The sequence below is a fragment of the Heteronotia binoei genome, chromosome 1 (assembly GCF_032191835.1).
Source record: "Heteronotia binoei isolate CCM8104 ecotype False Entrance Well chromosome 1, APGP_CSIRO_Hbin_v1, whole genome shotgun sequence".
Lineage (NCBI taxonomy): Eukaryota > Metazoa > Chordata > Lepidosauria > Squamata > Gekkonidae > Heteronotia > Heteronotia binoei.
The window spans coordinates 12,429,063-12,451,814 of NC_083223.1; the positions used below are offsets into that span (position 1 = coordinate 12,429,063).

The 22,752-nt window shown below is 46.6% G+C and overlaps 1 protein-coding gene across 1 annotated transcript in view; it reads right to left on the reverse strand.

The window, feature by feature from the left end:
- MACROD2 (mono-ADP ribosylhydrolase 2) overlaps window positions 1–22,752 on the reverse strand; it is a 1,708,848-nt gene that overhangs the window by 1,253,509 nt on the left and 432,587 nt on the right. Inside the window, exon 5 of the mRNA XM_060230846.1 lies at window positions 5,226–5,342. Within this exon, the coding sequence (XP_060086829.1) occupies window positions 5,226–5,342 (117 nt within the window). The remainder of the gene's footprint in view (window positions 1–5,225; window positions 5,343–22,752) is intronic.

The window sequence follows — 22,752 nt, forward strand, 5'->3', positions numbered from 1 at the left end:
AGAAGTACTTCCTCTTATCCATTCTAACATTGAGGGACCGTCTTTCCCCATACGAACCCCAGAGAGCACTGAGGTCAACCGGGAAAAACCTAATGACTGCCCCTGGGCCGAAGGAAATTAAATATCAGAGTACCAGAGCACGGGCCTTTTCGATCGCGGCCCCTACCCTGTGGAACCGACTCCCAGAGGAGGTGCGGGCCCTGCGGAACCTTGAACAGTTCCGCAGGGCCTGCAAGACCACCCTTTTTAAATTAGCATACTCGGACTGCTAGGAAAAACGGTAACCAAGGGTCCGCCAATGCGGTCTAAAGATCTATACCGCATCACAACTGTATTACTGGATTGGTTTTAAGTTAATATTTTAATGTTTTATTGCTCTATATTGTAATTTTAAGGTTTTACTTGTTATTGTATGATTGTAGAATGTTGTTAGCCGCCCTGAGCCTGCCGTGGTGGGGGAGGGCGGGATATAAATGAAATAAATAAATAAATAAATAAATAACCCGACTGCTTTGCAATTTCATTGAATGCCCACGAGTTCTTGTATTGTGAGAAAGGGAGAAAAGGACTTCTTTCACTACTTTCTCCATCCCATGCATAATCTTGTAAACCTCTTTCATGTCACCCCGCAGTCGACGTTTCTCCAAGCTAAAGAGCCCCAAGCGTTTTATCCTTTCTTCATAGGGAAAGTGTTCCAAACCTTTAATCATTCTAGTCCACCCTTCCCTGCTTTTGATCTCCAGGAGGGACCCAAAACACCTTGCATCATTCTCCTGCCCACCATTTTATCCTCACAACGACCCTGTGAGGTTAATTAGGCCAAGAGAGTGCGGCTGACCCAGGGTCAACCAGTCAGTTTCCGTGGCAGGAGTGAAGATTCAAACCTGGGTCTCTCAGAAACTAGTCTGACACTCAGCCATTGCACCGCGCTGGATCATGGGTGCTTTCCTCCCTGACCAGTTTGCTATAAAAGCTACTTTTGTCTACAGTAAAAACTTTGTTAGCGTTGAAATCGAAAGACTCAAAAATGCCTGCTATTGGCCAGTGGGTAAACAAACTGTGATTACTTCATTTGAAGTAAATTGGCTTTTACTACCTCTAATTGTTCTCCTGCATTATAGGATAGGAAAGTGGTAAGATCGTGGTATCATGTAATTTGTTATCTGTTACAAAACGATTACTTACCTGCTGATGTAGTATATCAGGAAACGATTTACTTTTAGACTACTCTAGATAGGCTGTGTTTTTTTTTTATTTTTTTGTGCACTGTATATTTGCATTGATTGTTTATTTGTAATTTTGAAAACTAATGCAAATTTTAAATTCGAAAAAAGAAGAGTAAATAATCATACTGATTGCATCGTTTCGCCCCATCGTTATTGCCCTCTCGTCTTTTTTGCGCCAGCAAATAAGCCGTCAACGCAACGCAAGGATGGTTTCTTGCAGGCTTGTTTGTGATCGACGCGCTACAGTGCAAGGAGGCCGCATCTATGCAGCGAGCAAATTTAATTAGAATTTCCTAAACGGTATCAAAGCGAGTCAGGTAAACAGACTTCAACACATCTCACCTGAGGCCGATGCCCTCGAGCGCCTGTTTCAAAGTGCAGCCACGATTATGCTCACACAATGACAGAGTGGTTTCTAATCTCCAAAGATAACTCTAATTAAGCAGAGGCTGATTATGCCCACTGTGGAAAATGCCAATGTCGCCGCTAAGTACTTAGAGCACAGTGGGAATTGCCTCGCGGGGCGCGCTTTGCATTATCGCTCCGGATTGATCTACGTTGTCCCATTAAATTGATCAGAAAGATAAAGCCGGGGCTCGATCGCATTGCCTGAAGGGGCAGGGACTCCGTTAACCAGTTTCTGGGGTGTGCAAATTAGCAGCAGCATCGCATTTCCAGGACAATGCCGCATTTTAATAAGCCGTGCCCTTTCCGCCTCTCCGCCACTTCAGATGAAAGCACGGGACGCAACAAAGCCTCGCTCAAGATTATAAATGCTCCCAATCGAACTTGTCACATCTCAGATGCCCAAACACACTCCTGGAGAGCAGAGAGGGCGGGCAGTTGTTTGCTTTGCTTCTGTTCTTGGGTTCATTTTAAGCCAGTGACCCCAGCATGGTGCACACCACTTTTCCTGGCGCCCTCCAAGCGTTTTTAGGAAGTCAACAGAGTCAGGGGAGGCTTTCTTGTTCTTTTTCTGCTTCCCTCATGGGTGCTAAACTTATAACATTCAGACGCCACTTAGGTTAAGTCTGTCAGGTGGCAGAGACCATACCGGTCAAGCTTCAGACCTCGCTAACTCCGTTTCGATGTCAATTAAGATCCTGACCGTTACAGACCTCCTCTTTGCTGGTATACCTGGGGGGGGGACTAGTCTTTCGTTTGCATAAATACTGTGTTTTATCTGAAAAGTGGTGCAAATGTCGTTTTAAAGATGACATCTAATCAGAACTACTGGCCTGCTACCACCCAGAATTGCTGGGGTTCCGTCAAAAGAGTCACATAGCCAAGGAGGAAGTGATGTCGTATTTGGCCTCCCGAAGAGACTCAGGTACGTCCACCTGGAAAAGGAGACGATACAAGCTTTCCATAGCCTAGGTTTATCAAGGCAAAGAAAAGGCCAGGTTGGAATTGGCATCACTGGATGATGTGGAGAACAGAACACATTACAGATGTTTGACAAAAGAACTACAGAAGTTTCAAATGTGGCATACAACATCCTCCCAAGAATAGGACTCTATGGAATTCCAAGGTGCTGCTATTAACCTTTAAAGCCCAACATGGCGTCGGACAAAATGACCTCACAAAATACCTATCCCCATATGAACCAGACAACTGTGGTCATCTTCAGAGGCCCTTCTTCTATCGTCCTAGTCATGTGAGGCCTGATAGGCAGCCTCCAAGAATGGGCCTTTTTGGTTGTGGCACCAAAATCACGGAATGCATTCCCCAGGGGGATATGTCCACCCACCTTGATTATTGTCTTCTGCCAGCAGGCAAAGGCTCATTTGTTTCATTTGGCTTCCCCTCACTCCCCCCCTTCTGGTTTTATATGTTTAATTGAATATGGATTTAAATATTGCTCTAATTAAAAATAATATTTATTTCTAAAACCTTGCTTTCATTCTTCGATGCCTTGGGGGGAAAGAAGCATCAGCAAACACTTCAAATATATAATACAAAGTCAAGTTGGCACTCTTCTTTCAAAACTATCAAGAGCTTAAAAACAGGGGGGGCCCCAACTTTTTGAGCCCGTGGGCACCTTCGGAACTCTGACACAGTGTGGTGGGAACAACCACAAAAATGGCTACCACAGGAGGCGGAGTCAGACACAACACGACTCCTGAAGCTTTGCAAAAATCCTTGCGTGCTCCTGGACTCTGTCTCTTCTCCCCAAGCGTGCTTAAGTTAAAACTGTGGCAGTTGCTGCTGAAGCACCATTTTGAAAGACCTGCACAAGCAATGCGACCTCCAATGGCCCACCGGAAGACTTGCTGGGCGACAGCACCAATTGGCCCCATCTACTTTCTAAAAGCACTTGACGGGCGCCAGGAAAAGTATCGGCAGGCACCCATGATGGCCACGGGCACAATGTTGGGGACCCCTGCTTAAAATATGACCCATTCCTTTGCGAGGCTCTTTTTGTAGAGTCCCATTCCTGGGAGGATATTGTATGCCAGTATTTGAAACCTCTGTAGTTCTTTTGTCAAACATCTGGGATGTGTTCCGTTCTCCACATCATTCAGCCATGCCAATTCCAACCTGGCCTGGAGCTCCTCTGCGTATTAGGCCATGCCCCCCTGATGTAGCCAATCCTCAAAGAGCTTACAAGGCTCTTTTTTATAAGCTCTTGGAGGACTGGCTACATCGGGGTGTGTGGCCTAATATGCAAAGGCGCTCCTGCTAGAATTCCACCTCAGCTTAAAGGGCTCTTAGTACCGGGCCTACTGTAAGCTCCAGGAGGATTGGCTACATCGGGGGTGGGGGGGTGGCCTAATATGCAAAGGAGCTCCTGCTAGAATTCCACCCTGGCTTACAGGGCTCTTAGTACAGAACCTAGTGTAAGCTCCAAGAGGATTGGCTACATCGGGGGTGGGGGGGAGGGAGCCGTGGCCTAATATGCAGAGGAGCTCCTGCTAGAATTTCACCTCAGCTTACAGGGCTCTTAGTACAGGGCCGACTGTAAGCTCCAGGAGGATTGGCTACATTGGGGGGGCGTGGCCTAATATGCAGAAGAGCTCTTGCTAGAATTCCACCCCGGCTTACAGGGCTCTTAGTACAGGGCCTACTGTAAGCTCCAGAAGGACTGGCTACCTCGGGGAGGGGTGTGGCCTAATATGCAGAGGAGCTCCTGCTACAAAAAGAGCAGGTGCTCCAAAAAGAGCCCTGCTCCTTTATATGAATACCACAACAGCCAGGCTGTATGCTGTCACTATTGTCAATGTTTCCTTTACCGAACGTGACTAAACAGCGATGCCAGAAGGATAATGCAATAACCTTACCTCTATTTGCATATAATGGGAATTTTGACAATTTCACTGGAGGGGGGGAAGGTGGAGGGAGACACACATTCCAGCTCTGAGAGCCGCATTCCACCGAATGCCTGAGTGCGACAGATGCAGTCACAGTAATTGCCAATCAGCCTGGCTAGGGCAGCTGAAAACACAGAGAGGGTCCCTTTGATCTCCTCTTCTTCAAAGGCCATCACAATCAACAAACACACGCCCGTTCACGGAAGCTTCCCTGCCACCCGATTCCATGCAACATGCACCTTGTGTTCAAACCTCAGAACGGGCTTTCCCAAACCCAGGCACCGTAATGCATCCAAGAGCCAGCTATCCGTTACTCCAAAAGAAACCGGCACGTTTCCCTCGCTCGCCAACGAGTTCAGTTTCTTTCTGTTCTTCTCTTTTTAAAAAAGACATCTCAGTTCCCCCAAAGGACAAAGGTCACCCCAAGCATGCTTAATTTAAAACTGTTGCTAATTCGGTAAATGAACGCCTCATCAAATTAAGCTGTTGAGCAGTCAGGTATGGATAATGTTTCAGCGAAAGAAAGAAAGAAAGAAAGAAAGAAAGAAAGAAAGAAAGAAAGAAAGAAAGAAAGAAAGAAAGAAAGAAAGAAAGAAAGAAAGAAAGAAAGAAAGAAAGAAAGAAAGAAAGAAAGAAAGAAAGAAAGAAAGAAAGAAAGAAAGAAGCATGGGAAGTCACTGGTACTTACATTTGGCAGGCAAGTCATACCCGCAAGTGACTTTGGCTTGTCCGGTTTCACATCCGCTCAGGTTGCGGCATTCGGCAACTAGACAGGGCCCCGCTGCCCTGTGTATACAACCGTCCACTAAAAACATGGAAAAAGAGAGCAAAGAAAGGACATTTAAAGGGTAAAAATTCTTATCAAAGACAAAGAACACGTTTGTCTAGTTAAGGGCATTTCCTGTGATCACTGAACATGGATGCACACAAATATAAAAGCAGAGAAGAGACAGAGTCCAGGAGCACCTTAAAGACTAAATCTATGGCAGGGAATGAGGTTTGGTGAGACACTGCTTACTTCTTCAGATGCACCTGTCCTTATACCTTGGAGCCTGGAAGGATTTAAGAAGCTGAACAACAACAGGAGGCAAATAATTGCCGGTGTGATTAGATCTGGTGTGATATTAAAAGGAATAGTAGGCATGAAGAAGTCAGCATTGGTAATGAGACAGGAAACCCAACTCTCACTTCAGTCCCGGAGGATGCATTTCCTTGAGCTTCATTATCAGTTCCAGTTCATTTCAAGAGAATGCATCCTCCCGGACTGAATCGAGACCTTGGTTTCCTGTCACATGACCGATGCTGATTTCTCCATGCCTACTACTACCCCTCTGCATAGCACACCTCATCCAATCACGCCTGCTATTGGTGCTCACCTGCTGTTGTCATTCGCCTGCTATTGTCATTCGTTATGTGAAATTACTCCATTCTCCAAGATATAAGGACAAATGGATTCATATCCTAGCTGCATCTGGAAAAGTGAACAGTGACTCATAAAACTTGTGGAAAGGGTGAGCTTTTGTTAGTCTTTAAGGTGCTCCTGGACCCTTGTTCTTTTCTACTGCTACAGACAGACTAACGCGGCTAAAAATAGGAAAGGAAGGGAAGGTGAGGTGAAGGGACATACAAAGAAATTCTCACAGGGCAATCCCTTGAAGGGCTGTCAAGTCCCAACCAGCTGCCAGTGGGGGACTTTTTTTACGTGTATGCAGCGCACATGGCACGCTGATACGTATCGCGCCGGGACACTTCATGCAGGGATGCTCTAGGAATTCAGGGGAAACTCTATGGTTTCGAATGGCGATGCCCAAGCAGTTTGGGGGAAAACTATGATGCCATAGAGTTTTCCCTCAAATTGCTATAGTGTCCCCGTGTGAAACAACAGAGTTTTCCCTGAATTCCTAGAGCATCCCCAAGCGACATGCCCCGGCACTATGTCACTTCCAGGTGACATCATTGTGCTGGGTGCCCCCACGCATGACAGGGATCGCCCAGCAGCCAGCTCTGTGCCGGCGGGTAGGGGGCCCCGGAACCAGGGGAACCCCTGTTCCAATAGGAGCTTGGGAAGCCAAATCCCTCGCCTCTTAATTATACTATTTGCCAGTTGCCATTTGTCTTTGTTGTTATGAAAAAGCGGGGTAGGGGGGAGAAGGTAGCATAGCCTAATATTACCTCATGGATACAATCTAATCTCTTAAGGTGAGTCGGTGCGATACGAAATGTTAGGAATAAATGCAATAATTCCATCCTGATTGCTTCACAAAGTGCACGTCGTACAAATCTTTTTAAAGCAGAGCAAGTTGCACCCCACAATAGCCTCCCCCCCCCCATGAACTTCTTCTGCGGCACTGTTGCAATATTCCAAAGGCTTAATCATTTATATCATAACAGCTGCAACTGTAGCATCAGCTCAGAGTTACTGGGCACAGCTCTTAAGTTGTACATTGTCCTCGAGAGTCCGAAAGAAAAATATTAGTGGCGGAAGAACAGCTGAATAGGGAGAGAGAGAAAGAACCGGGGCGTAGGAATTGTACTCCATCCGCACGCAGGGAGAGAAATATTATTTTCTTCTCAGTAAGAGATGAAGGAGAGGAAAGAAAATCCCAAAGCCGTTAAAAGAACATCGCAATTATCGCAAGTTACCACGTCGGTGACAATGCGGATAATTCGTTACAAGAAACCTGCGGTCACCTTATGTTCCTTTCGTATGTTCAGAAATTGTGTCAGCAGACATTTAAAAAGTAGTCAAATATGTCCAAAACTTTTTAAAAAATAATCCTTCTAATAGTACAAATATTTATATACAAAAAAGAAGTCACGATGTACTTGCCGAGTGGAAGTTTAGATTCAGAGCCATAACAAAATGTAATATGAAATAGATGGTGTCTGCGCAAGACAGCACTTTTTCATTTTAAGCTCAGACGCTTCTGGCCAAGCCAAAACAGATTATTGTAAGTTCAAAACAGGAGTGCCCCACCCTTCAGCCCGATCCAGTCAGATCTTGAAACCAAAGCAGGGTCAACCCTATTAGTATTTGGATGGAAGAGCAGCAAGAAGAAGATAGAAGATATTGGATTTATATCCCGCCCTATACTCTGAATCTCAGGGAGGTCACAATCTTCTTTTACTTTCCCTTCCCCCAACAGAAATCCTGTGAGGTGGGTGGGGCTGAGAGAGCTTTTGCAGCAGCTGCCATTTCAAGGACAACTCCTACGAGAGCTATGGCTGACCCAAGGCCAATCCAGCAGCTGCAAGTGGAGGAGTGGGGAATCGAACCCGGTTCTCCCAGATAAGAGTCTGCGCACTTAACCACTACACCAAACTGGCTCTCAAGGAAGTACAGGGTCGTTATGCAGGGGAAGGTGATGGGAAATAAGAACATAAGAGAAGCCATGTTGGATCAGGCCAATGGCCCATCCAGTCCAACACTCTGTGTCACACAGTGGCCAAATTTACACACACATACATATATACATACACACACACATATATATATACACTTACATATATACATCTATACACATCTCTATATACATCTATAAATACATACATACAAATATATATATACACACACACACACACACACATACAAATATATAATAATAATAATAATAATAATAATAATAATAATAATAATAATAATAATTTATTTTTATATCCCGCCCTCCCCGCTAGGCGGGCTCAGGGCGGCTAACAGACATGGGAGTCCCATGATTCACATTAAACAGTATAACAGACATGGGAGTCCCATGATTCACATAAAACATAACAGTTTAAATATTAATTACAAATAAGTTATTTAAAATAGATAAAACATATAAAATAGGTGCTAAAATGATGTAGTCCTAATGTACATAAGATGGCTAAGCGTCTGTTCGTTAGTTAATCAGGTTCTGTCTCAAATGCCACAAGATGTCTCAAATGCCAACTGAAAAAGAAATGTTTTGCAAGCCCTGCGGAATTGGTTCAGGTCCCGCAGGGCTCGCACCATCTCTGGAAGGTCATTCCACCAACGAGGGGCTATCACCGAGAAGGCCTGCTCCCTAGTGGCCTTCAACCTAACTTCTCTTGGCCCAGGGATTGTTAATAAATTCTGGGAACCAGACCTCAGTGCTCTCCGGGGTACATATGGGGAGAGGCGGTCCTTTAGGTAGGCAGGTCCTCGGCCATATATACACACATACACACACACACACACACACACACACATATATATATATATATATATATATATATATATATATATATATATATATATAGCCACTGATGGACCTCTGCTCCATATTTTTATCTAAACCCATCTTGAAGGTGGCTATACTTGTGGCCGCCACCACCTCCTGTGGCAGTGAATCCCACATGTTAATCACCCCCTGGGTGAAGAAGTACTTCCTTTTATCCATTTTAACCTGTCTGCTCAGCAATTTCATCGAATGCCCTCGAGTTCTTGTATTGTGAGAAAAGGGAGCAAAGTACTTCTTTCTCTACTTTCTGCATCCCATGCATTATCTTGTAAACCTCTATCATGTCACCCCGCAGTCGACGTTTCTCCAAGCTAAAGAGTCCCAAGCGTTTCAACCTTTCTTCATAGGGAAAGTGTTCTAACCCTTTAATCATTCTAGTTGCCCTTTTCTGGACTTTCTCCAATGCTATAATATCCTTTTTGAGGTGCGGCGACCAGAACTGTACACAGTACTCCAAATGAGACCGCACCATCGATTTATACAGGGGCATTATGATACTGGCTGATTTGTTTTCAATTCCCTTCCTAATAATTCCTAGCATGGCGTTGGCCTTTTTTATTGCAAACGCACACTGTCTTGACACTTTCAGTGAGTTATCTATCATGACCCCAAGATCTCTCTCTTGGTCAGTCTCTGCCAGTTCACACCCCATCAACTTACATTTGTAGCTGGAATTCTTGGCCCCAATGTGCATTACTTTGCACTTGGCCACACTGAACCTCATCTGCCACGTTGACGCCCACTCACCCAGCCTCAAGAGATCCCTTTGGAGTCATCCAAATCACCTCCGTTGGTCTCTTGCCTTGGCATAGATGGCACATGATTGCCCAAACTTCTCAGATCTCGGAAGCTAAGCAGGGTCCACCCCGGTGAATACTTGAATGGGAGAGTGCCAAGGAAGTCCAGGTGTCTACACGGAGGCAGGCAATGGCAAACCACCTCTGCTCCCCTCTTGCTCTGAAAACCCTACAGAATAAGGACTTCATCCTGTCCTCCTTAGCCTGGTTGTTTATTTATTTATTTATTTATTTATTTATTTATTTATTTATTTATTTATTTATTACTTTGCATTTATATCCCGCCCTCTCCGCAAGTTGTTCTTTCCCCTTCTGATCTCCTTGCCTGCCTGATCTCTTTTGTGCTGTGGGCAGGGCCTGTGACATCATGGAGAGCTTGCGATGTCAGCGCGTGTCATTAGCTGTTGCTCCTGGGAGTGGGACGGGGTTGGAGGGGGGGTCCTTTCCCCTTCTGATCTCCTTGCCTGCCTGGTCTCTTTTATGCTGTGGACTGGGCCCGTAATGTCATAGAGAACTTGTGTTGCCAGGAAGTGTCATTAGCTTAGTTGCCCTTAAAAAAACAAACTGCATGGACACGGATGGTCCAGGGTAGCCTAATCCAGGCTAGCCTAAGCCCCACCCACCTCGCAGGGTGTCTGTTGTGGGGGGAGAAGATAAAGGAGATTGTGAGCCGCTCTGAGACTCTGATTCAGAGAGAAGGAAAAGGGAAGGTCCCCTGTGCAAGCACCAGTCGTTTCTGACTCTGGGGTGACGTTTGGGGAGGGACGGTGGCTTAGTGGTAGAGCATCTGCTTGGGAAGCAGAAGGTCCCAGGCTCAATCCCTGGCATCTCCAAAAAAGGGTCCAGGCAAATAGGTGTGAAAAAGCCTCAGCTTGAGACCCTGGAGAGCCGCTGCCAGTCTGAGAAGACAATACTGACTTTGATGGACCAAAGGTCTGATTCAGTATAAGGCAGCTTCATATGTTCATATGTTGCTTTCACAACGTTTTCACGGCAGACTTTTTACGGGGTGGTTTGCCATTGCCTTCCCCAGCCATCTACACTTCCCCCCCACCCCAGCAAGCTGGGGAGTCATTTGACCAACCTCGGAAGGATGGAAGGCTGAGTCAACCTCGAGCCGGCTACCTGAAAACCCAGCTTCCACTAGGGATCGAACTCAGGTTGTGAGGAGAGCTTAGGACTGCAGTACTGCAGCTTTAACACTCTGCGCCACAGGCAGGGCTCTTTCAGAGAGAAGGGTGGGTTATAAATCTGCAATTCTTCTTCTTCTACCAGGCACCTGTGGCCTCCCTCATTTCCTGTCTTTCAGGTGTCCATTCGAAGAAAGAACATCTCGCTGGAGGTACTAAGGACTTTCCTCACCAAATTAACCTTGGCCGCCTTTGAGTTAGCCTAACTAACCTCTCCTGGGGGACTGGTAGAAAAGAGCAGAATAACAAAACTTGTGAAAAGGGATGGGCTTACATGAGTCACTGCCCACTTCTTCAGATAACTCAGTGACTCACGAAATCTCATCTCCTGCCACGAATTCTTTCAGAGAGAAGGGTTAGTTAGCTACTGGACTCTTTCTCTTTTCTGCTGCTACAGACAGGTTAACATGGCTATCTTAAAAACCAGTAAACTCTACTTTGTTGCAAAGGATATCATGGAAAGTATGAAGCAATGCCCCCCCACCCAATTAGAAACAAAACAGCCTGCACATTAAAGTGAAAACATTATGCAACAGCTAAACAAAAAAAAAAGAAAATGATCCATGCGTGTTTATATAACACAACCAGGGTTATACGACTAAACACCTAACAAGAAATGTTAAGAAAACTTGTTAAGTCATAAGAGAAACATTACAGAATTAGAAGAGAAAACAAACGTGCTCAAGAGTATTAATTTTCATTTATTTTATGCTAACGTTTTTTTAAATTCCAGTAATTAGTGGAAGAGATTTATCTCTCTCTCCCTCTCTCTTTTTTTAACAAAATGGTCAGCTTGCTGGCTTTATTTCCCACCTCTGAAAAGTGTAGCGGGTCGGTGTGGCGTTGGTCTGTCATAGAAAAGCTAGATTTGAATCCAGTAGTACCTTAGAAAGCAAGAAGAAGAAAATTGCAGATTTATACCTCACCTTTCTCTCTGAATCAGAGTCTCAGAGCGGCTCACAATCTCCTTTACCTTCTTCCCTCACAACAGACAACCTGTGAGGTGGGTGGGGCTGAAAGAGCTCTTGCAGCAGCTGTCCTTTCAAGGACAACTCCTGCGATAGCTATGGCTGACCCAAGGCCATTCCAGCAGCTGCAAGTGGAGGAGTGGGGAATCAAACCCGGTTCTCCCAGATAAGAGTTCGCACACGTAGCCACTACACCAAACTGGCTCTTCATTTTCAGGGAGTGAGCCTTCAGATTCGAACAAATAAGCTTCTCAGAAACTTATACCCCCAAAATATTGTTGGTCTCTAAGGGTATAGGCCTGCTAACTTCCCAATGGGGCTTGGAGAGCCGCCAAAATTACAACTGATCTCCAAAAGATGGAGATGAGCTGCCCTGGAGGAAATGACTATTTTGGATGGGGGTGGGGCGGGGGTGGAATACATGACATTTGACCTCACTGAGATCCCTCCTGGGACTCCAGCCCCGCATCTCCTGGTATATCCCAACCAGGAATTGGCAACTCTGCAAAGATGCTACTGAACTCACATCAAACCCTATTCTAGAACAGCTAGTTTGAAGCTGGGGCAGGCCCGAAGCCAAGATCTCAAAGGTTAGGGGGCACAAATAACAGTCAGGGGGCACTTAGCAGCTCTCTCCCCCTGCCACCGCCACCCCCCACCAGTGGGACTCAGGGAGCACAACTCAAAGTGCCTGTTCTTCCCTTCCCTCCTTTAAATTGAGTGGGAGGCCAGCAGCTACTCCTGCCACCCTGATTTCAACAGCCCTCCCTCTCCCCATTGCAACTTCCTGTGGGGCCATGGGGGTGAAAGCTGAGAGGCTGAAGGACACCCAATGTGACGGACTAGGCCCTTAGCCTGAGTAGCTGAGAAACACACTTGCAGCGTTTGTCTGGAACGTTGCCCGAGCAATGGAAAAGTATCCTTTTGAGGTTTGCTTAGCAGAAAATCACCTCAGGATTTTTAGTCTGAGCCAGGGGGTCTTCGAGTGAAGTCTTCAGTATACCAATCTGAAGTGAAGACAGTGGGCTTAGGCAAGGCAGTTGTAAAACCAACTGGACGAGGGGCTGAGAGCGGCCAGAGAGGCTGAGCTCCTTGTGGGAGACAGCTGAGTGGACTCTGTCTGGAAGAGGGAGTTTTCAGATGGTTTGAAACTCTTTGAGGGAGATTTTGCGAGCGCATCAGGCAATCTCCAAGTACAAACAATATCACACAAATACACACTGAGGGGAGAACTGGAGTCTGGTGGTCAGCAGGGTTACCCAAGACTAGCTGTGGGGCTGAGACGCATCGATATTCAGGGGTGCGAGTCCTGGAAGACAGTTAGTGTGAAAGCATCTGTGAAGGAGAATACTGACACCAGTCAGGAGTTCTCTATGTGTGTGTGGAAGAGTGATTGAAGTTTGTTATTTATATGATTTGGCACTGCCTAAGTTAGGGTAAAACATCTAAAGAAACAGCATTCTGAGTGCCTAGAAGGCACAGACAGTCTATGTGAAGTAGAGTCTAGTGGGACTCTGAAACCTGCCTGATTTATTGTTTATTTTAAGGATCTTCTGCCAAAGTCTTGTTATATTTTTACCACAGCCTGATTAGTCTCTACTCTCTGTAATTATTTTATTCTGCCAACCAGCTCCCAACTGATTTGCCTTTTAAAATTGAACAGTTATAATCAATAATATTTCATCCCCCTCCTTGCCTTTTGTTACCTAATAAATATTTTGTGGTTGATAACGTTAAAACCGTCTGGTGCCAGTTAATACTAGCTCTGACAGGATTTCTGTGAGTCTGACTGAGGGACTGAGGGAAGGTGACCAGGGAGAAATTTAAAGTGGTCACCTCCCGAATAAAGCCTCTGACTGGGTTCCTCACAACCGCTCCCTCCCGTGTGGTGGGGGGGAGGAGAGGGAAGGTTGGGGGGCCTGAATAGGGGCACCCAACAGGAAGTGAGGGGCAGGGCCCCCAGAGGCGCCCCCCAGTGGCTACAGGTCTGAGCTAGGCATCTATACGGATCCAGGAACCTCAAAACTGTGCCATGCAGTATGTGTGTATGTGAATTTTCTACCAGAAACCACCCACCTGAATATACCCTCAACATTTTGTTAGTCTCTAAGGTGCTACTAGACTTCAGTCTAGCTCTTCACTGCTTCTCTAATGCAGCCCAGGGGTCATTTTGTAGAAAAATAGGCGGTGGAGCTCATCCAGGGATTGTTATGCAGCTGCACCTACTATTCAATGGACAAGGAGGTAGAACTCTCAGAAGGATGAGGTGGAACTCTCAGAAAGGCTCAGGAGCTGTGCTCCTGTGAGCTCCCACTGAATCCGAGGCTTGCTGGCCACTATGGCTACCAAGAGAGCCAGTTTGGTGTAGAGGTAAAGTGTGTGGACTCTTAGCTGAGGGAACCGGGTTAAATGGTGCGGCCTCATCTGGAGTACTGTGTACAATTCTGGTCACCACAGCTCAGAAAAGATATATAGCATTGGGAAAAGTCCAGAAAAGGGCAACTCGAATGATTAAAGGGTTGGAACACTTTCCTATGAAGAAAGGTTGAAACGCTTGGGGCTCTTTCGCTGGAGAAACATCAACTGAGGGGTGACATAATAGAAGCTTACAAGATTATGCACAGGATAGGGAAGGTAGAGAAAGAAGTACTTTTCTCCCTTTCTCACAATATGAGAACTAGTGGACATTCAGTGAAATTGCTGAGCAGTGAGGTTAGAAAGGATAAGAGGAAGTCCTTCTTCACCCAAAGGATGATTAACACATGGAATTCCCTGCCTCAGCAGGTGGTGGTGGCTACAAGCATAGATAGCTTCAAGAGGGGATTGGATAAACATATGGAACAAAGGTCCATCAGTGGCTATTAGCCACAGCGTATTGTTGGAACTCTCCGTGTGGGGCATGAGATGCTCTGTATTCTTGGTGCCTGGGAGGGACAACAGTGGGAGGGCTTCTAGTGTCCTGGCCCCACTGATGGACCTCCTGATGGCACCTGGGTTTTTTGGCCAGTGTGACACAGTGTTGGACTGGATGGGTCATTGGCTTGATCCAACATGGCTTCTCTTATGTTCTTATACCTCACTCCTCCATTTGCAGCTGCTGGAATGCCCTTGGGTCAGCCACAGCTTTCGCAGGAGTTGTCCTTGAAAGGGCAGCTTCATTGAGAGCTCTCTCACAGGGTGTCTGTTGTTGGGGGGAAGGTAGATGAGATTGTGAGCCGCTTTGAGATTTGGAGTATAGGGGGAGTATAAATCCAATTTCTTCTTCTTCTACCCTCAAAAATGCACCACTGATATTTTAGTGGAGAAATGAATAATGCTGGCAACAAGCTTCAGAATAAGGGCTGGTAATTCAAGAGAGCCAGTATAGCATAGTGGTTAAGTCCGTGGACTCTTATCTGGGAGAACCGGGTTGGATTCCCCACTCCTCCACTTGCACCTGCTGGAATGGCCTTGGGTCCTTGAAAGGGCAGCTTCTGTGAGAGCTCTCTCTCAGCCCCACCCACCTCACAGGGTGTCTGTTGTGGGGGTGGAAGATAAAGGAAATTGTGAGCTACTCTGAGACTCTGAAATTTGGAGGAGGGCGGGATATAAATCCAATATCTTCTTCGTCTTCTTCTTCTTCTTCTAGCAAAGAGGAAGCAATTCTAGCCAAGAGGAGGCTCAGAGGCTTCAAATACCCACACAGCGTCTACTTTGTCCATCCTCTGAAGTTCTTTCTACACTGTACAACTATATAGGAGGGAAGCGGGCGATGATCCTGTCGGCAGCGTTGATCGGGGAAAGAGCTAAGCATTGCAAAGAGTTGGTAAAGCCCCGCCAAAACCCGGGACGCAGCCGTCTTTATTAGACTTTAGAACCACAGCGGCACTTTGATGTGCTCGATGCCTTTTGTGAGCTTTCAGGCAGCCTGGATTATTTTAAAGAAGAAAGCGGCATAAATGATTCTTTTTAATACTCAGAAGCCATCCTGAACTTGTCTCATTAAATTTACAAGATGCTATTCTGAAGTGTGTTTTAATCATCACAGGCAAGCACAATTATAGAACTGCACTTCTTTAACTTCTTCCATTTGAAACATTTCGGTATTTTCCGCGCTGGAAGAGAAATGTACAAAATAGCTGCTGCTGCTTGAAAATCCTGATTGCCAAGAAGTGGAAGTGTGACTTCCCACCTACAGTTACATAATGGCTGCATGAAATTATGGGATGCCACGCAGCACGAAAGGAGAAAGCAGCAAGCTTTATCACCTTGGAAGAGGGCAGGCGAGAGGTGAATTTCAAAGGAAATGGACATTTGGTGTATTATTTGAATACCGATTACAAGGATTGCCATGTATCTCATACGCTTTCCTTGAGTGTAACTTGCCTTTGAGCTTAAAAAATAAATTAAAAACGCAGCTCCCACCTGTGTTGTAAGCAATGTTCCCTCTAAGCTACAGAATCTTGTGAGCAAAAATTCTACTTTGTAAGCCACTGGTATTGAACTTGTGAGCTACTGACATTAAAGTTGTGAGCCACTGCATAAATTATTGTGCCCAGGGGCCAATTTTCCTGAGTTAAGACACAAATGTGTGAGCTGGAGGCTAAAAATCTGTGAGCTAGCTCACGCTAACTCAGCTTAGAGGGAACACTGTTTGTAAGCTGCATCGTATCTTCTGAACGGGATATTTCAAAATCAACTAGGGTTAAACCAGCTGTGGACATCTGGATGGGAGAACCAGTGGACGATACTACTGTTAACAGGAAAAGAAAGAACTGGGAACCTTGTGTCTCTCTTGGACCGTGTAGGACAGGGGTATCAAACATGCAGCCCGGGGGCCGAATCAGGCCCCCAGAGGGCTCTTATCAGGCCCCAAGCAACTGGCTGCCATCTGCCTCCATATCCCTCTCTCTTGGTTCCTTCTGCATCACAGCAAAATCTCTATTTTCTCCATTGGCTGAAGTCCCTCCCTTGGGGAAGAAGGAGGGGGGGGGGAGAGATTGTTTTGTCAGGCTCTCTCCATCACACAGCAGAGCTACTGGGCCAAGCCTCTCTTCCTTCTATTGGCTGAGGCTCCTCTTCCTCTTGGTCCCCTGGGGAAGGAAGGCGAGAGCCAGAGCTTCCTTTGCCCACTTCCCTGGATCCCATGGGATGAAATACAAAGAAAGTGCCTTTATGACCAACAAGTGCTAATGTTTTAAGCATGTTTTATTTTAAGTTTAAAAAAAAAAAATCTTTAATTGTGTTTGTGCCCTTTATAAAGATTTTATCTCTGCTACCTAATCTTAAATAGGTACACACATGGCCTGGCCCAACGTGGCCCGTCTGACAAGGTCTCATCAATGTCCGATCCGGCCCTCATAACAAATGAGTTTGAGACATGAGACATGGTCTTCTCTTAAATGAGGGCTTTTTTTTAGGAGGAACACACAGGAACACAGTTTTGGCTGGCCTGGCATCAGGAGGTGTGGCCTAATATGCAAATGAGTCTCTGCTGGCCTTTTTCTACACCCCCCCCCCCCTGCAAGTTAGGATACACTTGTCTGCATGCTCTCTCTCTCTCTCTCTCATCACAGATCTATTAATCTCAATGATTCAACAAATATGGGAATCTATCCAAATCAAAACACTTTATGCTCTGAGTTCAGCCCCCAATAGTTGGCTAGTACACGCAAGTGATTCAGTGCTGCGCGCTGGAGAACCAGCCAACACATTCTGAAAATTGGACTGGGTCAGCCCTTCCTTCGAGGCATCTCAAGCAAGGAGGACCCGCAGAGCACCGTACGTTCCTGGGAGCAGAGATGTCAATCTCCTGACCTCATGGAGAAAAACAAAAGTCTTTCACAAGTCGCAAGCACGACGCTTCAGTTTTGGCATTCAAGGACTGCGAAGCCGTTAGTCAACAGAGGCTGAACATCTTTTGGAACAGGCCTCAACAAAGGATGCGGAGCTGATGCATGAGATATTCAGACGGAGATGCTGTATGCTGAAGATGCTTCCCTGAGTCATAAAACTCTCCTGCCTCTTTCCACAGACAGGCGTAACAGACAGCTCACCCGCCGCGGTTGCCAAGCAAAGCACATTCTATATCTCTGCATCATGATGACCAACAGCCAGAACAAATGATTCAGCGGAGATGCTAACAGTCACTGTCTTTTGGCATTTCTGGATGTGTGTGAGAGAGGGAAGATGACGCTCATTTCTCTTCAAAGAAGACATGTAGGCGACATCATCATCATCATAGAATCATAGAGCTGGAAGGGACCTCCAAGGTCATCTAGCCCAACTCCCTGCACAATGCAGGAAACTCACAAACACCTCCCCCTAAATTCATCATCATCATCATCCAATAACTCATAATTTTAATAGGTAAAGGAGGTCCCCTGTTTGTTATGGGGTGGTTTGCCATTGCCTTCCCCAGTCATCGACACCTTCCCCCCAGCAAGCTGGGTACTCATTTTACCCACCTTGGAAGGACAGAAGGCCGTGTCAACCTTGAGTCAGCTACCTGAACCTGGCTTTTTGATTTTTTAAAACCTATTATCTATTTTTAGGGGTTTTTTACAATAACTATTTTTCAATAGTAGGAAAGAGCCAGAGTCCCGGAGCACCTTACAAGCAAACCAAATTTGTGGCAAGGGATGCGCTTCCGTGAGTCACTGCTCACTTCTTCAGGTACAGCTAGAATGTGAGTCCATCTGTCCTTATATATCTTGGATTTCAGTGGCCAACCGTGCCACTTGGCAAACTAGGCAACTGCCTAGGGCGCCAGCTTTCTGGGAGTGACAGATTGGCCACCCCAAGTATGGCTTGGTGAAGTTATCAGTGATCTATATGGTACATGTGCATTCCCTTCTCCTATTGGTACAAAAAAAAAAATCCCCTAACCTTTCCCTATGCTAGTTGTATGGGGACTGTTATTCCCAGCTTTCGTTTTTTGTTTTTTTTTTAAGAAGTCTCCTAGCGTGATTGTTTTGTAAAGTGCATACATAGGTATTTTGTCTTTCTGTGCAAAGAATGTATTCAGTTTTTTTAAAACAAAAATGTGGCAATGCCAATAAAGGTTTTTTTTTATTGGATTGAATTGAACAAAAATGTGGGTGTGATATGTGTGGCTCTCAAACATCTGATGTTTATTCTATGTGTCTCTTACATTAAGTGAGTTTGGCTACCCCTGGTTCAGATGGACAATAGCCCCATGTCAACAGAAAGTTATAGACTGCAGTTCAGGTCAACAAAGCTCTCATTATTAAAAAGAAAAAGAAAAAGAAAAAAGGGGGGTGGGGAATCAAACTAATCCTGACAACTGGATAGTCGTGTTCTGCTGGAATGCATGTGCTCCTGTTTATCACCCAAAATATTCAATGCGCCAAAAACAAATTTGCTTCTGGTCTTTTCATCACAAGAAGCAGAAAATCTGCGATCTCATTTTAGGTACCAAATCTTCCCCGTTCCGGAGTAATCATTACAGGAAGACATGAATTCACACAGTGTACCAGAGCATAATCTAAAGATTTTTAATGGACTCTCCCTTTGGGCTGTCCTTGAACAAAGCCATTTGGAAAATATATCTATAAATACATACATATATACATATAAAATCAATGGCATTAATTTCCTAACCAGAAAATGACACTCCATTAAACTACGGCCTTGCAGTCTCAGCTTCAGTAAATCCCCTCGAGCACAACATTAAAAATGTTTGTTTTAAAGACAAGTTAGTAACTTTGCAAATAGTGTGTTTGAGGTACACCATTTTCCCATTCTTTATAACACAAGGGAGTGTGAACTAGTTAGCATTTGAGAAAATGATACCCACGAGTTGAAGCCTTGTCCATGCCTCCAAATATGCCCTGGAAGGAGATCAGATAGACATTTGGGCTTCAACAGATACCTCACTGCAAGGGAGACTTAGAGATGAGGGAGACTTGGTGTATATTTAGGGTTGTCACCAGTGTTTCCTCTAAGCTGAGTTAGTGTGAGCTAGCTCACAGATTTTGAGCCTCCCGCTCACACATTTTTGGCTTCGCTCAGGAAGGATGACCCCAGAGCACACTCATTTATGCAGCAGCTCACAACTTCAATACCAGTAGCTCACAAAATAGAATTTTTGCTCACAAGACTCTGCAGCTTAGAGGGAACATTGGTTGTCACCCTCGTGGACCTGAATATCTCCTGGAATTACAAGCGATCTCTGCCTGACCGAGGTCAGTTCCCCTGACAAAATGGCTGCTTTTGGAGCATGGATATAATGGCTGCTTTGGCCATTATATCTTACTGAAGGTCTTTCTCCTTGCTAGGGTTGCCAGACTCCAGGTGGGGCCTGGGGATCTCCTGCTTTTACAACTGATCTCCAGCTGGCAGGGATCAGTTCCTCTGGAGAAAATGGCTGCTTTGAAGGGGAGGACTCTATGGCCTTGCACCATGCTGAGGCCTCTCCCCTCCCTAAACCCCGCCCTCTCCTGGCTCCACCCCCAAAGTCTCCAGGTTTTTTCCAACACAGACCTGGCAACCCTATCCTTTCCCCTTCTGACCTCCTGGCCTGCCTCATCTCCTTTGTGATGTCAGCAGGGCCTATGATGTCATAGACAGCTTGTGTTGCCAGGGGGTGTCATTGGCTGTCGCTAGTGGGAGGGGGTGGGGGGTCCTTTCCCCTTCTGACCTCCTGGCCTGCCTCCTCTCCTTTGTGATGTCGACCGGGGCTGTGATGTCATAGAGAGCTTGTGTTGCCACAGTGTTACTGACTGTGGCTAGTGGGAGGGGGCAGAGGGGCCTTTCCCCTTCTGACCTCCTGGCCTACCTCATCTCTGTTGTGATGTCAACAGGGCCTGTGATGTCATAGAGAGCTTGTGTTGCCAGGGAGTGTCACTGGCTGTCGCTAGTGGGAGGGGGCGGGGGGGCCTTTTCCCTTCTGACCTCCTTGTTTGCCTCATCGCCTTTGTGATGTCAACTGGGCCTCTGGTGTCATAGAGAGCTTGTGTTGCCACAGTGTCATTGGCTGTGGCTAGTGGGGGTGGGCAGGGGGGTCCTTTTCCCTTCTGACCTCCTTGCCTGCCTCACCTCCTTTGTGATGTCAACAGGGCCTGTGATGTCATAGAGAGCTTGTGTTGCCAGGGAGTGTCACTGGCTGTGGCTAGTGGGAGGGGGCAGGGGGGCCTTTTCCCTTCTGACCTCCTGGCCTGCCTCATCTCCATTGTAATGTCAACCGGGCCTGTGATGTCATAGACAGCTTGTGTTGCCAGGAGTGTCACTGGCTGTCGCTAGTGGGAGGGGGCAGGGTGGGTCCTTTCCCCTTCTGACCTCCTTTCCTGCCTCATGTCCTTTACATTGTCAGCTGGGCTTGTGATGTCATAGGGTTTCCTGGAGATCGCCTGCTTTTATAATTGATTCCCAGCTGGCAGAGATCAGCTCCCCTGGAGAAAATGGCTTTGAAGGGTGGACTCTAGGGCATTGGACCATGCTGAGGCCCCTCCCCTCCCCAAACTCCACCCCAAAGTCTCCAGGTATTTTCCTACCTGGCAACCCTACATCAAACTCCTCCTTCCATAGACTCCACCCCTAAATCTCAAGGAATTTCTCCAGAACTTCACTGAACCAGAACCTCACCGCAAAAGTGTGATTCCTTCCACTTTTCCTGAGCTGTTTTACAAATGTCGTGGTTTTCCACACCAGGTTGTGAGCAGCGGTCCAACCTGTCCTGCTTATTCACCCTCCCAGATGAAGACACTTCTCGGACGTTGCAAGTTTCCCAATACAAGGCTTCCATTCCTAACATCCTCTGGGCACAAAACACACTACTATCCTGTAGACCTTCATATTTCTGTTAGACTTCATAGGATTGGCTCCAAACAGAATTTCTTTCATGTATGTCATCAACACCTTACCCACCTGGGGCTAGCATCCGAAGTCCCCTTCTGTTTTGCCTTTCAGTGACAGAAACGCACCCACGGCACAGTCCACCAACCAATATCTACCCTCAGCTTGTAAAATGGGAGGAGTCAAACCTTCCAGCTAGAGTTGCCTCCATGCCATTGGTGAGGGTTGGGGGAGGGGGGGTGGGGCCAGAGTGGTGCCAGTTTGTGTCTGTATTAGGGAAGCAGGAGGAGGTGGTGGTGGTGATGGTGATGATGATCTTGGATGTATATTCCGCCCTTCACTGTGAATCTCAGAGTCTCAGAGCGGCTCACAATCTCCTTTACCTTCCTCCCACACAACAAACATCCTGTGAGGTGTGTGGCTGAGAGAGCTCTCCCAGAAGCTGCCCTTTCAAGGACAACCTCTGTGAGAGCTATGACCGACCCAAGGCCATTCCAGCAGCTGCAGGCTGACTGTAGGGTGACCATAATGTCTGAAGGCCAGCCAGGGACACTGGGGGGGGGGGGAGAACAGGAAGTGACGTCACTTCCGGTGACGTCACTTCCGGTGACGGCATGCCACCACCGGAAACAGGAAGTGGCATCACTTCCTGTGACATCATTTCCCCCGCGTCACCTGCCGGAAACAGGAAGTGACTTCACAGCACTTCCTGTGACGTCCCCAAAAATCCCCCAAATATCACCGCCGGAAACAATTTTGTTCTCAAATCCTGTATATACTTCATCAGTATATGGGATAAGGCACTTTCTCAACTGTGCTGCATAATGCAGCCTATTTATTTTGTCCTGTTGGCTCTGTTGGCTCTATCTGCGCCACCTTCATCACTTTCGGGGTGTGGATCCCCCAGTGGGGTGGTCTCCCGACTCCCTCCGCTGACTGTTTCTGATAGCCCTGCGCCCCCTCTTTCATTTGATATGTGTCCCGTGCGGGTGCCACCCTCCCGCCGGGAGATGCCGCAAAATGAGCCCCCTTGAGGCTTATGGCGGCAGGGCTCGGGGGAAGCGAGCTAGACTGCTGTTCTTTTGAGGGGTTATAGAGTGTTTCGAGCCCGTCCCTGTGGCATCGGTCCCATCGTTGTGGGACCCAGGGGGCCGGCGCAGCGGCACGCCGAAGCAGCCTGTCACTAATAACACCGGTCAAGATGCAGGACAGGAACCTGGAAGT